This window comes from Azolla caroliniana, unplaced genomic scaffold, assembly GCF_043228905.1.
Source record: "Azolla caroliniana isolate FFs.n. ecotype wild unplaced genomic scaffold, voAzoCaro1.0.p SCAF_9, whole genome shotgun sequence".
Classification (NCBI taxonomy): domain Eukaryota; kingdom Viridiplantae; phylum Streptophyta; class Polypodiopsida; order Salviniales; family Salviniaceae; genus Azolla; species Azolla caroliniana.
The window spans coordinates 10,338,839-10,356,757 of NW_028230444.1; the positions used below are offsets into that span (position 1 = coordinate 10,338,839).

The 17,919-nt window shown below is 38.9% G+C and overlaps 2 protein-coding genes across 3 annotated transcripts; both read left to right on the top strand.

Moving 5' to 3' along the window:
- The first annotated feature begins 4,528 nt into the window (after positions 1 to 4,528).
- On the top strand, positions 4,529 to 12,689 carry LOC147860149 (protein ALWAYS EARLY 3-like). 2 transcript variants are annotated; one of them, XM_087324268.1, is made up of 17 exons: positions 4,529 to 4,981; positions 5,945 to 6,043; positions 6,358 to 6,420; positions 7,179 to 7,256; positions 7,348 to 7,552; positions 7,642 to 8,304; positions 8,565 to 8,639; positions 8,890 to 9,089; positions 9,178 to 9,219; positions 9,317 to 9,589; positions 9,714 to 9,892; positions 9,975 to 10,257; positions 10,356 to 10,589; positions 10,684 to 10,851; positions 11,295 to 11,435; positions 11,531 to 12,022; positions 12,126 to 12,689. In XM_087324268.1, the coding sequence occupies exons 1-17, from the start codon at positions 4,877 to 4,879 to the stop codon at positions 12,324 to 12,326; spliced, it is 3,501 nt and encodes a 1,166-aa protein (XP_087180394.1). In that variant the 5' UTR covers positions 4,529 to 4,876; the 3' UTR covers positions 12,327 to 12,689. The 2 variants fall into 2 exon arrangements, with proteins under 2 accessions (XP_087180394.1, XP_087180395.1); XM_087324269.1 differs by having other exon boundaries at positions 8,893 to 9,089.
- Positions 12,690 to 14,475: 1,786 nt separating this feature from the next.
- Positions 14,476 to 17,403, top strand: LOC147860150 (uncharacterized). The gene is made up of 3 exons (XM_087324455.1): positions 14,476 to 16,009; positions 16,246 to 16,400; positions 16,487 to 17,403. Exons 1-3 carry the CDS (start codon positions 14,527 to 14,529, stop codon positions 17,003 to 17,005), a joined length of 2,157 nt encoding a protein of 718 aa, XP_087180581.1. The 5' UTR covers positions 14,476 to 14,526; the 3' UTR covers positions 17,006 to 17,403.
- The last annotated feature ends 516 nt before the right edge of the window (positions 17,404 to 17,919 follow it).

Consider the following 17,919-nt stretch of genomic DNA (forward strand, 5'->3'; position numbering starts at 1 on the left):
GGCATAACAAAGAATCTGTCTAATTAAGTTGGACACTTAGGATGTTTTCGAACAATCGACTTCGACAATTCAAAGTTCAGCTAAGTTTCCCCAACCTTGGCCAGTTTGGCCTTTTGTTTTTTGAAGTTCACCGACTCGAATGAAAATTCAATTTGCTCGAAAATTTTGCATCAATTTTATGTAAATAGTGAGAAGGGCAATTGCCCTAAGTTAGTTAGTATATAAACTGACTTTGTAATCTAGTTTTGTAGTTGTTGAAAATAGAGTAAATCTTTTGCCTAACGTCTCTTTGTCTTGCATCACGCTTTTTGTTGATATTGTTGTTTCTATCAATCCACCTTGCTTGTATTTGTTTATGATCTTCTCTCTCGAAGAGTGCTGACTTGTTCCGCACTAGATGGCCGCGTTTCCAACAGACTACGTCCAGGAGGCCTTTGCTCACATTCCTCTTTTTCAGGAACGGTTATCGATGTTGTTTGCCGAATTAGCAGGCTTCACATACACTTGCAATCTCCTTCTCTATAAAAGTCGGGAGTCCGATGATGACCCCTTTCGATTGCATGCCCTTCAGCTTCTGGAGATTGATGTGGTCAATCCTTTTGTGCCATAGATCTATGTCGGCGTCGGCTTTATGGCCCTTGGCAAACATTGCCGATTTCATCTCGTGAGAATCGAGAATGAACATTCGGCCTTCTCTTCGTCCACGAGCAATAATTCAGCCTTCCTTTTCAATGAAGCAGCCTCCGTCGTTGAAACAAAGTTGCATGCCTTATTCCACAATCTGGCTTACCAAGACCAGATCCTTTTTTACGGTTGGTACATGCAAAACGTTTCTTATGTAGATTTGTTTATCGTCTTTCCCGAATGGGACATTGCCGACATGCTGAATGGGGTGAATTGTGTAATCCCTAGTTTCCACATAGTCGGGTCATTCCGGTTCTCTCAAGTCTTGAAACCATTATTAGTGAGATGACATATGGTTCGAGGCGCTTGAGTCGACAAGCCATACATCGTCTGAGTTGGAGGTGCTAGTCGGGTTGGAGGTTGTCATAGAATTCGCTCTATCTCGCTGGGAAACATGTCCCTCCGGATGTGAAGAGAAGTATCGTGTTGGTGAGTATCTCGGCCGAAATCGAAATCCGAAATCGTTTCGGAAGACTATAATTGTAAATAGTCTAAAATGCCTCTTGGGGGCTATACTTGTAAATAGCCAGAAAGTTGCTTATAAGCAACTAGGGCAAACTTTATAGTGTAGTTGATCATTATTGAAATGTTAGAACAAGGTAGTTGCCTTTGTAATCGTGAGTGAGAGTGTAACTCTGTAGCCGTCTGTCAGACGAGGGAGAACTCGATGTCGTTGCCTACGAGTTCTGTATTTGTACTTCCTCTCTACTATAGTGATATGTTTTCTTGGGGTTTGTGAACCCCTGTGGTGTTTCCCATTTCAGGTTTTCCACGTAAAATATCGGTGTCTCTGTGTCTTCACATTTTTTTTCGTATGTGTACTAGTTCTTGGTTTCTGCACACAAATACGAACGTGCAACTGGTTGTGGCCGATCGATTCTTAACAGAGGTGCTAGCCGGGTTGGAGGTTGTCATAGAATTCGCTCTATGTCGCATTACAAACATTCCTCCACGATCATTGTAGTCGGAATTTGAGGCGAAGTTGGTAAGTTGTCGGCTTGTGAAAGCCGATTCACTTTTCTTCTTCTGACATTCTGCCTCATAGTGGCCGATTTTGTCACAATGTCCGAACTATCATACCTAGGAAGCCGCTCACACCTCCTTCCATGCTTGCACCTCAACCTCTGATACCAAATTGTTGAGAAACAAATCATTAACTTACAAGAAGAATACGTTGAAATACACAATTCAGATCACACACATCAATAGTGTACACAGATTTTACGTGGAAACCCTAAACGAGGAAAACCACGGGAACAGAGCTTCATTATACAGTGGATATACAAACAGAGAAGATTACAACACTCTCTATGGAGTGTATCAGCCTCACAGGGCTCTTGGTGCCTTCTATTTCACACACATAGCTATGGCGCCACTTTGTCCCTCTTCTTCCTCTCGTGCTTTTCTGCAACGCTCTTATTCTCTCCTCTCTACACACCTGTTACACTCACACAACCTTCTGTTCTACGCTCTATGTATTGCCCTAGATGTATTTATATTCATACATCATATGGGTTATTTACAAGTGTAGCCCCTACTACACATCACTACCAATATTATCTATAATAATAATTAGCCATCAACTGACTCTAGTGTCAACTGTCCAATCGGTCTGACTAGTCGTCCTGGTCAGCCCGACTAGTCGGTCGTGTCTTTGACTTGGATCTCCTTCCTATCGACTTTCTCACAGTTGACTCTTCAACCATTGACACTCGGCCCAAACAGTTGGCTCCTCCTTGTCTTCAACTGTCGGCACTTCTTGGCCCAAACAGTCGGCTCCTCCCACTGGAGGGACATATTCCCAACAAAGTCGAGTTTGATTCTCAACACACACACACACACACATAAAGGATTCTTGAATTTACACCCAGAATGGAGCATCAAATGTTAAATGTTGTGAGGATAATGTACACATGCTAAGCACAGATCCCACTATGATAGAGAGGATTGAATACATTGTGAACATTCATGTTTAAAAGGGTAGTGTTTGTGAGGTTCAAGGTTCTTGTTATGGTTAATGAAAGTGAGTGGGAATCATGTTTGCAGTTTATGAGGCATCTAAATGTGGAGATCCATATTTATCATTGTGCATCTTTGTCCATCGAGAGAAAATGTCAAGACCCATGGCAACTCCACCTTGTTGGAGAGATGACATATGAAACTCAAGATAAGAAAGAGAATATGCCATAACACTAAATGGTTTGGAATCATATATAATTTATAATAGCCAAAAATAGCGGTGCCATGGTCAAGTGGGAAATATGATGATTTGCAGGGTTCAGTTGATGCTCTAAGGCAACGTCAAGTGGACTTTAAGAAAGGGTGGCGAGGGCTTCACTTATTTTCAGATACAACTTCTAGTATGAGGTGGAATTATGCCATACCTTCTTTTTTATTGCATAGGTTGTAGTTTGTGCTCCACTTGTTTCTTATATGATATCATATGTTTGATTAGATGTTGGTATTAGCCTTTGTATTACAATAGAGGTGAGATGAAATGTATCCTTCTGTTTTCTATATGTACATTTCTCAAGTAATATACTAAGGTGTATCTTTCTTTCAAAAAAAAAAGGAACGGTGCCATGGTTCCGTCATTGCTCATTGTTGGTATTGAATGACAAAATTTCCAATTATAGACCTCAATCAATCATCTTCATTGTCATGCCCAAGAAGGGGAGGAACCATATACGGAAGAGATGTTGGAAGATAGAGAATAACAAAGCCTCAATAATCAAAGCGGTCAAGATGTTAGTGTGTCATGACACAATTAATTGTTGTGTACATGAAAAGTGACAAATTGATAGAGTGGAAATATTATCATTACCACGATGCCTTAATCATTGTTCATGCATGTGATTGTCTAAATACTACACGATGGATACCCATAATTGTGACATAAATTCCAAATATCTTCAACAAAGAGGATGAACAAGCTTGTTCACATCAAATGCATTGATTGAAACTCAAATGAATTTAGCAAAGAAAACATTTCCCAAACACTAATGTCTACCTTCAGAAAGAATAACAATGGAATTTCCTTCCATGTAATCTTCGAGCATAAAGGCTTCCTGAATTGATTATTAAATGTATTCCTTCGTACTAGGAACAAGTGGCACGAATGTTTGCGAGCTTTGAAACAAAGCGATTCAAATTTCAACATATCGAAGTTAATAGAATTTGTGGTTTCTAGGGAAAGAAAGGGAAAGCATGTTTAATTCAAAGAAGCAAAAACAGGGAGGAGGTTGGGTTGGTGGTGGCTCGCCGTGTCATGCGGAATCGGACATATATGTATGTATGTATGTATGTATGTATGTGTCGAATCTCCTTGTACTCCTCTTTCACGTCCCTTCACCTTCTTCTTTGTCCTTCGATCGATCGATCCACCGTGTGAGGTGGTGAGTGTTTTGGATAAGTCGCTCCTTCATTCCATTCCATCCTTTTGCTTTGCTTTGGGTGAGGGGTGTGGGAGGGGGAGGATAGGGGTAGGATTGGCAGCCTCAAAATTTATGTATTCAAAATTTCAAAAGCCACTGCCACGTCAGCCCCAGGAAATTCAGCCGAGCAGGCTGAGCTGGCATTGCCACGCAGGACGAAGAATCCGACGTGCCAGCACTCGCTCGTCTGACGTGGATGGAGGGGGGGGGGGGAGCTCTCAGGTGTGTGTTTTCACGCGTTCGTTCGTTCGTTCGTTCCTTTCTCTTTGAAATACAAAAATTTGGATCTCTCTCTTTCTCTCTCTCTCTCGCTATTCCTTGGCTTCTTCTTCTTCTTCTTCTTCTTCTGCTTCTGCTAAATCCTCCTCCTCCTCCACAACATCCTCTTGCTGTTGCTGCTGCTACCACCAAAATACCCCTCTGTTATCTACCCTTCCGGAACCCTAATTATCTTCCCCGCCTGCTAAGCCCTCATTCATCGAGGTTCTTCCTCTTCACCCGCCTCCGTTTTCTCTGCTGATTCCTATTTCCCCTCCCATGCTAAACTCTAATTCGAAGATCTACAGCATAGATACTCACACGCATTCGCGCACATAAGAACTCTTCCTCTCCCCTTCCTTGTCTGCAATCGTTTAGCTATAATACCCCTTTCCTCTTGAATCCTCCGCCTTTCCAGGCAGATCTGTTACAGTCTGTTGAAATGTTCTCGTTGTAATTCCACGCTTCTATGTTGACTATCTCAGTTTAATAGCTAAGATATGTCTGCAAGAAAGCAGAGGAGTGGTGGTAGAGGTCATGTGAAAGGAAAAGAGAGGTTCACAGAGCGTGAAGAAGAGTCTGGGACAGAAAAGAGCAAGCAAAAGGTTAGTGGAAGTTTTTTTTTACTGACATATGGACGATACCCCTTGTTACAACCACAAGGATTGTGAAAAACGTTTTTTGAAATTCTATGCCTGCAAAAGGCAGGCATTCTGTGAGAAGGTTAAAGAATATATCTAGTGCACTTGATGAAAGGGTAGCGTTTTTCTTTTTTCAAATTTGGAGGTTTTACTCTTTATCATTTATGCTGTAAAATAAATTTTAAACAAATTGAATTTTCTATTTGATTAAAGCAATGCCTTTCAGAACTGGAGGTTTTGTTTTGTGATCTTATGCATGTTCGATTAAAGCATATGTATTTGTTTTTTTAAATTAGAGATTCTATTTGTCACCGTGAAGTAATATTGAAGTTTCTATGTAAAATTGCTCTTGTGTACGAGGATGATTGGAAGCAAAATTCATTTATTGGTTGATTAAAGCACATTGTTTCTTTAAAATTGGAGGTTTCATCCACACGTTGTGAAATAAGATTTAGGATGCACTGTGGGATTTCTCTTGCACATGAAGATGATGGAAACATGGTTAGCTTTTTATTTGACTAAAGCATTGTGTTTTTCCAAGAGTGAAGGTTTTATTGCCATTGTGAATTACGGTTTAAGAGGCCATGAAGAATTTCTCTTTTGTGTGGAAAAAAAGCTCAGCTTTGTTGTTTGATTGAAGCATGCTGTTTTGTAGGTTTATTGACATTAAGAAATGAGATTACAGGAAATTTAACTTGTTTGATTAAAGCATATTGTTTTTTCTTTAAGATCTGAGGCTGCCACTGTGAAATAAGATTTAGACTAACATGTTTTTTTTAGTATTTTTCGAAATTGGAGGCTTTATTGTCATAACATGTTTGTGATGGTGAAACACGATGACTGTATGTGAAGTGGTTTATTGTGTTCAGGAGGTTTTTATTCTAATTCAGTGTACATTATGGTGACATCTTGACCTTGAATTCACAGAAAAGGAAACTTTCGGATTTATTGGGTCCTCCATGGTCAGAGGAGGATCTCAAGCATTTTTATCAGTCTTATCGCCACCATGGAAGAGACTGGAAAAAGGTATTTATTTGTTTAATATTCTTGTTGACAGGTGTCAATGACATTCTAATGTGAAACAGTATGCAAAATTGAGCCCCTAAAGTGATGTAAAACTTGTCTTCTTTGTGACATGATGGTAGTGCAACTATGTGTAACTGTAAAAAGTATTGGTCATTTGAGTACCAATCACCAACATTAAAACACGTTTTCTGTAGCATCTATTTATATCATATCCTTTTCTTTATCTATAAGTATTTGGTATTTGCTAAATCCTGAGATTAAATAGTAAATATTTACATTTATAGTGATTAATGTTTTGTGGTTATGATATAAAGGTGGCAGCTTCATTCCAAAATCGAACAGTGGAAATGGTTGAAGTTCTTTACAAAATGAATAAGGTATATTTTTTTTTATGAGCAAGTTGTATCAGCTTTCATTTATTTATGTTCCCTATGGCTAATTATTCACTGAAATCAGGTAACATGGCATTTATGGTGTTTTCAAGTGAACTATCTCAAAAAGATTTAATGCTATAGCTCTCAATTATGTCTATGAGTTATGGTGATTTGAAACTGGGAATACGTCTATTAACATCTGCAATATTCAATAATGGAATGCAATGTACCCATTACTTTGGTCCCCATGCAGATCTACAAAATGCTGTAAAATTTCAAAGCTACACATAAAAAAAATCAAGATATGAGGGGTATGATAATAGCCTTGGGTTTGATAATAATGCTCACTGTCTATGTACTTAATTCTATCTATGTTCAGATCACAATTTGTTCTGTGGTTTCCTGGCCTCGACTCTTGGAATAATCATACATCTAATGTGATACAAAATGTCGTCCAAACTATTTACACATTTTTTGGTTTAGGATTTGTGTTTTGAGTATGAAAGCCAGATATATAATGGTCTGACTTTCTCTAAGTTGATTGGAAAATAGCATTCTTTGATTGCAAGTATTTCTTCAACATATTTGTGTATGGATGTGTTTCTTTTAGTTGGTTTTACTATTTTCTTCTTGGAGTTTTCGTTTTCATTTATAACCATTTTCATTTCCTCAGGCTTTTTCCATTTCTACTTAATGATATTTGCAAATTGTAGGCACCTTTGCCTACTAACACTTCTCCTGTTGTTATTTTCCATTTCTAGGCTTATTTATCCCTACCCGAGGGAGCTGCATCGGCTGCAGGACTCATAGCAATGATGACTGATCATTGCAATATTTTGGTTGGTTAGCTTGTCTTTCTTTATCTGTGATCCCATGCATAATTATAGAATCTTAGACCTGAATCTTACATGATTTCTACTATTTGATTAGGAGGAAAGCAATAGCTTTGGTGATGATGATGATGACAGTAGCAAGGAAATTTTAGGCTCACCTCAACCTAATCCAATTCTTTCACGGTCTCGAAACACATCACCCATGCCGAGGCCTGTCAATAGATCCAAATTTGTGCCACAGGTATCTGGGATATCCAGCTATGGAGGGCCATCACCTTCAAAGAAGCCACGAACTGTTGCTAGTATGTTATTTGATTTTCGTTGGAAATTGCATAACCTTCCTTTCCCATATTAATTTGAGAAATGATTACTTATTGGGTTTTCTTTGCAGTGAATCGACCCAGAGCAGTTGGGAAGAGGACACCTCGGGTTCCAATAATGCATTTTCAAGATAGAAAATCATCTGAAAAATTGTTGATTGTGGATCCAATGGAAGATCAAGAACAAGATTCGTTCGGAGAATGTGACGAAATGAAAGTAGCATTAACATTAGCGGCCTCGGCTTCTCAGAGGGTTGCTTCTCCTCAAATTTCTCGCACCCCTCTATGTAATGCTAGTCAATGGAGAAATTCACCTGCTCAAAATGGCTGCAATAAACATGTTGTCAATACAGGATCAGAAAGCTCTGATAACAACAATACTGGTTCTAATATGGATGGCAGAGAAGATGGAGAAAGTGAAGAAAGCAGGGATATCGAGAGTGACATAGTGACCAGAGGAATCACGGATTCTCGGAAAAGATATATGCATATTGGAGAAGGAAAAAGTAGGACACGAAGAATCCCTAAATCTCTGTCGAGAAAGGGGAAACTACAAGGATTTGACAAGCTTAGATCGGATGATTTGAAGGAAGAATGCAGCTGCACAGATGAAGGAACGAAAAAACGAGAAGATGTGAAAATGGGTGATGGGTTCGTCAATGAACATGCATCCAAAAAGAAGAGGCTGCCCTCTCAGAAGACTAAAAACCGAAGTAGGCAATTGTTTTGTGGAGGTAAGCTATTCTTCATTTGTATTTGGGAATGCTGGTAGTTATAGGCACCTTGTTGATGTGATCCGCATTTTTTTTATTTCATAAACAGGAGAGGAAAGTAGTGTACAGGTTTTGAGTAATACTTCGTTTGTATTGGAATTTTGCCAGTGTTAGAGCATTGCTCGTATGATCCTCAAAATGTTTTATTTGCTTGAGTGTGAGCTGAGATAAGTGTCAAGCTTTCAATTTTAAGTTCAATGTCTTTTGGGCGTATTTTTCAGATGAAAGAAATGGGCTTGATGCATTAGCAACTTTGGCAGATTTGTGTTTTCTTCCATCACCTAGACGTGAATCAGGTCTGTTGGTTTAATTTTTACTTTCTGCCAGAATGGTATGATCTGACAAGGAAGTAGTATACTTGGTGTCTAGGTTTACTTTTTCACATGTATGCCAAGTAGTAATTACATCGAAACAATTAAGAATATCCATTTGCACAGTTATTTATTATTCTTATACTCATGAAAATCGCTGAGGTAATAGACATTCCTTCCTGGAAGCGTTTCAAGCCAAATAAAGATGCTACAACTAAGAGGGTGGGTTTGTCAGCAGGAGATAATCAAGCTTCACATGCTCACATATCGTATGGTCCATCCAAGGGCATAGCAAATATGAATTCAAAAGATGGTTTGCAGGGCAGATCAAAGGAGTCCTTTGCCAGACTTAATGTTAATGGAAAAATGATTGAATCAGAAACTCAGAAATCAGCAGAACTTAGGAAAAGGAAAAGGAGAGTTGTTTCTGACAAGGTGTGTGTCTTTACCACCATCTTAGGAGAGTTTCTTTTTTATGGTTATGTTAGTCATTTATTGAGTTTAAACTCAATGTTTTTTGTAGAGAGATCAGTTTTCAGATGGTAATGGAGAACTTGAGGAGAAGGTAAATATGAAGGTTATGATAGCGCATTCTCATTACGTGCATGAATGTACTCTTCTTGTATTTTGTTCTAAACTTGTTTATCTGTTTAACTAATAAGGTTTCTCTACATTCCGAGGAACTGATCAACCAAATGAAAGCAAAGCGTACTTTCTTAGGACAAACCCCATCTAAATATGTGGGACGACCTGTTAAGCAGGAGCCTGAAACCCAAGAAGTTCATGTAGGGGAATTTAAACTAAAACAAGTGCCTATGTTAGATGTTGTAAAGCTTCCTCTAAAGCAGAGAACCCAAAGGAAGACTAAATATGCCAAGGAATCAGTGAGAACATGTATTCCTCACTCTGTTCTAGAAGAAAATTCCAGTGATCAGGTACACAATGTGAAGCTAGATGGACTTTCTGTTGCTTAAACTTTTGAAATTTGGAAAATCTTGTTGTTTTCTTCTCTTCTTGGCTGATTTAATTTATATTTCCTGTCTTTTGTTGTCTCAACAGATCAGCCTTCTTCATTGTCTCTCATCTGAGAAAGTTCGGCAGTGGTGTATTTACGAATGGTTTTACAGTGCCATAGACCTTCCCTGGTTTGCACAAAATGAATTTGTTGAATATCTCAACCATGCTGGCCTTGGGCATGTGCCAAGACTTACTAGGGCTGAATGGGGTGTCATACGTGGGTATGCTAAATTCTTTTTGTGTGCATAGGTTAAGAATCATATGAAGAATTTCACATAATGTATTTGAAGGGATTTAATGCAGATCTCTTGGAAAGCCACGTCGACTGTCAAAAAGATTTCTAGAGGAAGAAAGAGAGAAACTTGAAACGTACCGAAATTTGGTTCGAAAGCATTATCAAGACATTCGAATGGGACACTTAGGAGGTCTTCCTATAGATCTTCCTAGACCTTTAACAGTAGGTCAACGGGTTATTGCACGACATCCAAAGACAAAAGAACACTGTAAAGGGAGCATCCTTACTGTTGACTGGAATAAGTGCAGGGTTCAATTTGAACTTCAGGAAATGGGTGTAGAAGTAGTTGCTGTATGTCTTCTTTCCTTTATAGATAAACTTTGAAGTTTGGTATTCTTTAGCCAAGTTTTTTTTTGCATCTCTTATTTGTTTTCCTTCCTTGAAAACAGGACGTTGATTGTATGCCAATCAATAGTTTGGAGAATGTGTCAGACATATTGCTCCAAAAGAGCAGCCATGTTGATCAAGGAAATCACATTGAGGATTCCAAGTTCGATGTGCAGTCCTTGGTAATCCGACCTGCGCTCAAAAGTTCTCTAAATGAAAGACATGATAAACATGAAAGTGTTCCTGGAACAAATTCATCAAGCTCTTTACTAAATGCACTTTGTAATCAAGCTCAGGTATCTAAATGTCACATAGATATCTATATTTATTAATAACCAATATTCCCAAACATGACGATTCAGTAAAAGTGTTGTGTCCTTTGTGGAGCAGGCAGCAGACACAGCAGATTCTGTTATGCAAGTCAAGATGGCAGCAAATGAAGCTGTGTTCGCTGCTCAGCAAGCAGTATATAATCAGCCATTATCATCATTACAGGTTCAAGCTAGAGAAGCAGATATCAGAGCACTTGCAGATTTAACTCGAGCCCTCGACAAGAAGGTGATTGAGTGCATTTACATATTTGTGAAAATTTATTGTTTGCTGCAAATAGTGTACTTTCTGGAGACGATCAACATCATGAGTTCTGTTAATCTCCCAAGGCTAATACAAAGATTACAAAGGAGATTGCAAACCACCAGTAAGAAATCCCTGTTCACACTGATTGCTATGAACCAGGACTAACGACAAGTATTTATATGAATCATAATTAGGATAAAATGTGTGATCAATGAATCAAAGATAGCATTAACTTAGTATTAAAGATAGATATTAATTAGAGAGGGGTGGCTTTATAGCTTTAGCCCAACCTCAACTCCTTGCAGCATGTTATGCCTTCAAATGTTGGTCTTTCACAACTATATTCATGGAGCTTCAGTGCTGCCATAGCCGCCTTTCTGGCCATTCAGTCTAGACCTAACTTGATATATGAATATGATGTGTAGGAAGCTATACTCCTGGAACTGCGGAATATGAATGACGATGTTGCCTCGAATAAAAAAGATGGAGATGTTGTCCGCAGATCAGATATGTTCCAGAAGCATTATGCTACATTGCTTCTCCAAATTAAAGAAGTGAACCAACAGGTGTGATATACTATGATGATCTGTTGTTTTATGCTGGTTTATCCATGTATTTGATAACTCATCATTTGCCCTCTTTGTCACTTTTTCCTGCATAGGTTTGTGAAGCTTTGTTGCATTTGAGACAGCGTAACAAATATCGGGAGAATTGTATGCCACCATGGCAACGGCAGACAGTGCAGCACTCGACAGGAAGTACCCATTCAGGAAGTCTAGAAGCAACCAATCTATCACTTGAACAGTTTCCGCTTGCAAGAGAAGTAACAATGAATGCAAAAGAACAAGCTAAACTAATGGTGAATAGTGCTGTGGAGACTATGCTTTATGTTAAAGAGGGAGAAGATGCTTTATCCAAGATTGATATGACACTCAGCCAGCTGCCAAAGAATCCAAATTTGTTTGTATCTCATGCCAAAATTGGGAAGGTTGATACTTCGGTACCGAATGGTGGCTGCAACAGCACAGGTTTTCAAGATTGGACGAATCCTGATCTGCCACAAGGTGCTACAAAGCAAGGGAGTACTTGGAAAGAACCTATGTGTCTTGCCGATCTCATGTCAACTTGCGTTGCTACTCTTCTGATGGTTCAGGTGAAACGTTATCTTTGACTCTTATTCTAGACTACTTTGCTTGATACTAGATAAGCGGTTGCTTGTATATGAATGATTGTATCAATTGTTTGATAATCTACAGGCATTTACGGAAAGGCAGTATCCTCCAGCGGAGATAGCTATGGCTTTTGATTCTGTTCTTGTGGGTTTGCAGCCTTGTTCTTCGCAGAACTATCCAATCTACACTGAGATACAACATTATGCAAGCCTTCTTAAGAACCAAATAATTGCTCTCATCCCAACACAATCCTTGCATTCGGATTGTCCACTTCCGCATTCTTAGAAAGTTATCAAATTGTACAACAAATCATTCCATTTTATAAATAAGGTTGTGGAACAGCTTGTTTCATATGGCTTATCAGCATTGTCCTCCCACCATTTGGCTTTGTACAATGCTTTTATGTCTTCCAGCTACAATAACCTCTGGGGTTAGCATCAATATAATCACTGTATTCTTCCTCCATACAGGACATTGTAAGATTTTCATTTGATTAGAGTATCTGTTTGCATTAGGGTATCAATTCCCAGCGTTCTTGTATTTAAAGCATCCCCTTTGGTTGTACATCAAAGTTCATTTTGTCACAATTTTGGGTCTATTGTATCAAAACGAAATATTTTAGTGTAAAGAGTATTTTTTTTCTTTGAATGAGCAAGACACCCAAAGTAACTACTTGCACAGAAAATATATCTATTGCCAGCTTTGTGAGGATGTGAATTTTAGTAAAATTGGAAATTTGTTTGATTGGATAATAAGGTAGCCCTTCCGCCTTGTGTTTGGATCCATCTGTTGATAGTACTTGATTGCCATGGCATGTTAAAAATTGTGTTGGAAATACTAGGGTTGCCATCAAAGTTTTGGATGAGGTCAACAGTCACATGAGTAGTGCCATACAATACAATATCTTACAAAGTCATCAATAAATTTTGGATGAAATGATTTGTAGTTAAGTCATACCACGTTAAAGTTTATCATATTACAAGGCCAAGGCTAGTTTCACAAGTCTTGGAAGGTGGATGTGGTGCTGATATTGATAAATGATTGGCAACAATAAGGTAACATTGCAAAAAGTGTTGAGATTCACACATGTTGGCATCATGCTTTGTGAATTTGAACTCTCATGCGATTGATTATCACATGATTTTTTTTTGGACCTTCCATGATTTGACAACACTTTGATAGGTATGTGTTTGCTTTGTGAACCAAGTCTAATATCTTAAAGGAATGCATCACGCATGGTTTATGAGTATCTATTTTAAATATATGGCACAAACAAGTTATAAAACTTCTTTAATTTGCATTTGGTGAGGTATAAATGAGAGTAATTACCAAAAACCAATGAAAGCAACAATCATGTATGTAGAAATGGACAAAAATGCTATAACGCTTTTGTTAGCTTGTGTGGTTCTAGAAATTTGCCTTGAAGATTTCTAGTTTGTTTTTATGCATGCCACTAGATTTTGTCGTCCCTTTATATTACATGAAACCTCAAGACAACAGTAGATATTATGGCTATCTAGACTCTCTTGAGCACATGGATGTCCATGGATTGCTGATTTAGTATATAGCCAATTGATTGTTGTACAAGACAAGAAAAAAGGAGCTTCCATGAGGGTAGGTAGCCCCTAATGGGCCATGGATTCCTCTGTCTATTTATGCCAAGAAAACAATCATCTCATGCTTGGCCATGAACCAATGAATAAGCCCCTCGATCTATGTCTTGCCTATCCACTTTTGTATGGCAAACCAATTGAATGATGGGGCGTTGCAACAAATCAAATGCTTTTTAGAGAGCCTCGTCTCACCGACCAACAATATCACATTGAACATGAGAATCAATAGGCTAGTTAGTACAATCTAGATGGGCCGCAAGAAGAGACATCATCATCACAACTACACTAGTAACCGTCGAACCCTTATGATATATATAATATATCGAACTTATAGTGATTCCACATGAAGGAGCATCGTAAGGGAGTTGAATTTGTTCAGTCCACACGGAAGTAGCAATATCACGTTACGTTGGGGAAGTGAGGAAAGGCGTTTGCGTAATGCTGAGTTGGGTCAAGAAATGTGTAATGTATATGTATGTACATCGATCCATGAGGAGGGAGGGTGCAAAGATGTTTATGGAGGAGAAGGAGAGATTCAATTGAGACCACCTGCAATTCCATTCATTCCTTATATTATTAATTATGTATTATTATTATTATTATTATTATTTGTCCTTCCCTCCCTTTCTTATTTCCTTTTTGTTATCACGCCAGAAAACCAAATTTAGGGTTAGTTATTTTAGGCTTTCTTGCAGAGCTCGCCATCGCCAGTGGAGCAGACATATCATACGGACACGCAGATTGACGATCCGATCCGATCCGATCCGATCCGACCCGACCTTCTCCTCCTCCTCCTCCTCCTCCTTCTAACACAGGTGTGTACACATTCTTTCTTCTACTTCTCCTTCGTCTTCAGAGTGTTTGCACCGCCCATGGATGTCCTTTCGGCCATCGATTCTCTCTCTGAGAGACGGGAGAGGCTTCGTACAGCTTTCTCTGCGCTCGAATGCAAGCAAAACGCCATGATTCTGAGCAATTTCGGGGCGAATTGGAACGATGTGGAAGTTTACCTCAATGAGGTTGAGAAACGTCTGCGTGTTTCTCTGCTCGACATCGTTTCAAAAGAAACGTCCATTAAAGAGAGAGAGCGAGAGGCCAAGGAGGCTCTCGCGGAGAGAGAAACGGGCATTTCTCGGAGAGAGCAAGCTTCACTTGCTCTCGTCCAGGAGAAGAAGGATGCTGCGGTTGCAAGCATCCTTGAGGCGAAACGTAAATGGAATAATGAGCAGTGGAGAGATGAAGAAGGGGAGGAGGAGGAAGAGAAAGGTAAGAAGAAGGGGAAAAAGGAAAATGAAAAACAAAAGCAAAACGAGAAGGTGAATGAAAAGCAAAATCAGAAGGAGGAGATTGAAAATGGAAAGCAAAAACAAAAAGAAGAGGAGGAGAAGAAAAAGAAGAAGGAAACTGAAAGAGAGAGAGAGAATCTAGTGCAAAAACAAAACGAGAAGAAGGAGATGGATGACAAAAGCTGTATAAACACAAAACCTTCAAAGGTGGATGAGGGAGTGGAGGAGAAAAGCTTTAAGAAAACGGAAACTTTGAAAGCTGAGGAAGTGGAATGTGATGATGAGAAGCATGTTCAAAGAAGAAGAAGGGAGGAGGAAATCTTTGCTAAAAAGGAAGCTTTAAAGGCTAAATCTGACAACAATAAACCACATCAAAACTCAATTGCTGGTACCCAAAATCACTTATCTTTGGATGTAGATGCCACGTCTAATGCTGAAAAGCCAGCCTTTAATGGTAAGGTACTCAGTCTCAGTGGCCTTCTTACAAAAGAGGCAAATAGCACATCGGTTGATGAGGTTCTAAAGCCTCGGCCAATGTTGAAATCCTTGTGCGAGGCTATGGACTCAGAAAAATTAAGGATTTTTATTGCTGATCGGCGCAAGGACCTAAATGGTATCAGTGCCGAGCTTCCTTTTGCACTAAAATCTGCACCACATCCTGCAGTACTAGTGCTCAAAGCCTTGGAAGGCTATCATCCTCCCGAGGGCCAGAGTTCTGTCTCAGTCCTGAAGAAGGAAGCTTCTTCTCTATTACTTGCTAATAAGCGAGCCTGTGTGATATTATTGGAATCACTTGCCGATGTGATGAAGGATAGAGATGAGCTTTCAGAAGAATTGAAGAAGTCAGCTCAGCGGATTGCTGACTCCTGGAAGTCTAAGATCAACTTGCAAGTTGACTTGACTTCCAATCAAGCTATCGAAGCTCAGAGCCTTTTGCAACTTTTGGCAACTTTTGGTCTGGCTTCGGAATATGACCCTGATGAGCTTTGCAAGCTTGTTATTCCCATCACACGGCGTAGGCAGACACCCTCTCTTTGCCGAACCCTTGGTTTGTCATCGAAAGTTCCAGGTTTGTCCTTTGTCGTGACAAAGCACAATCTGATGCTTTGCTTTTAAAAAACAAAGCTGTCTGCCTATTTGTATCAGACTTGATCATGTTGGAGCGCAATAATGCATTCTTCTTTGGCTATTTTCTTGGAAAATAGTTATTGTTTTGTTTGATTTGTGTTTTCATTGTTGTCGAATTGTGCATTTTTTATTATCTTATATTTATTTATATATTTATATATTATGTTTGAGTGGCAGATATTATTGAGAGACTCATAAAAGATGGGAAACAAATCGAGGCCATTGCTTTTGCTACTGAATTCGATCTTTTGGAGAGGTTTCCACCAGTTCCATTGCTAAAGACATATCTAAAGGATTCTCGGAGAGTTGTCCAGAACACACCGAAGGGTCAGGTAAGAATTCCTGCACTCATGATTTTGTGTACAAAGTCATTGCTTAAGCAGACTAATTATGAATTGATAATTATAATGACCCACAGAATGATGCTAATCACAAGGAGTTATCAGCACTAAAGGTTGTTTTGAAGGCAATAAATGATCTGAAGCTTGAAGAGAAGTATCCATCGGCACCACTTGAAAAAAGAATTGCACAACTAGAGAAAGCAAAGGCAGACAAAAAACGTACGGCTGGTACAGCCAGACCACAACAAATGAAAAGACCTAGAACAAATGTTAACTTCGGTAGTACTTCAAGAGATATGGTTCATGATAAGCCTTTCTATCAAGGAAGAGTTGCATATGGAGAACCTGTTTTACCTTACAATGCAACAACCACCCACACTGGTTATGATCGTCATCTTTTAAATGGTTACAGTTCTACATATGCTGGTGGTGCACCTAGAAGAAGCCCTGTTTCAATGCAAAGCTCATATATCTATCCTTCTGATGCTATTGCTTCTCTTGGTTATGGATCATCAGCGTATGCTAGTACTAATGCACCATATAGTAGTTATGCCTATGGTTCTGGTTTACCATCTGGGTACCAATCATATCACTAAAAACGTGGTTGATTTGTACTCTCCATGGATAAATCATTCGCTGCAAGGAAAAGGAGTAGAAGCAAGTGCTATATGACCTCATTGAGGTCAATGCTCTTTACCCTGTGATAATGCTTATCAATATGTTAATATCACAAATTTGAATGCTGGCACTTGAGGTTTCTATTGGTTTGCTAACATGTGGCACATGATGTTATTATCTAAGCGACCTTTATCTTGTGATACTAAATAGCATTTCGACTGAACTACTATTTGATGCCCATGCTTCTGAAATGGTTGTAACCCCCCCTTCAAATATGAGTATACACATATTTACTCAAGCTCCCAGGGTTCTCATTGTAAATTATAGAATATTTATGTCTTATCTTCTTATCTTATTTTTGTAATCCTGAATTTATATGGGTCTGATTGACAATGTTGAGATGCCACAATTCAGATGAATCTATAGTAATCATATTTGGTTGTCTGTGGGATTGGGATGAATTCAAGTTTTTTAGTCTTTCAAAAAGTCCATCCTTTATATTTTAGTGTGATATATAAGCAAAAAACAAACTTTCCAATTAGAGTTGATGATATATCATGTAAATAGACCCAACTTTGATGTATGTAACTTGTATGTGGAAAACAACCCTTGCAGACATAGTTCTGCAATATATTGAACATCTGTCATCCTAGTTGCTGGTCATCATTTCTATGCTCATTAAAGATGATGCATGATTTGAATATTAATCTTGATTAACCTCTGATGTACATTAGTTAATTTAATCCCTGATTGCCTCCAATCTTCTTATTCCCATTAGCATTCCCTTGTTCCTTTTCAGCATGATGTTGCCAAGGTTCAGTGATGTTCACCATCACATTGTCCAGACTATTCCTAGGGATCTTGTGTTCACCCACTCTCTTTTCTTCGGTCT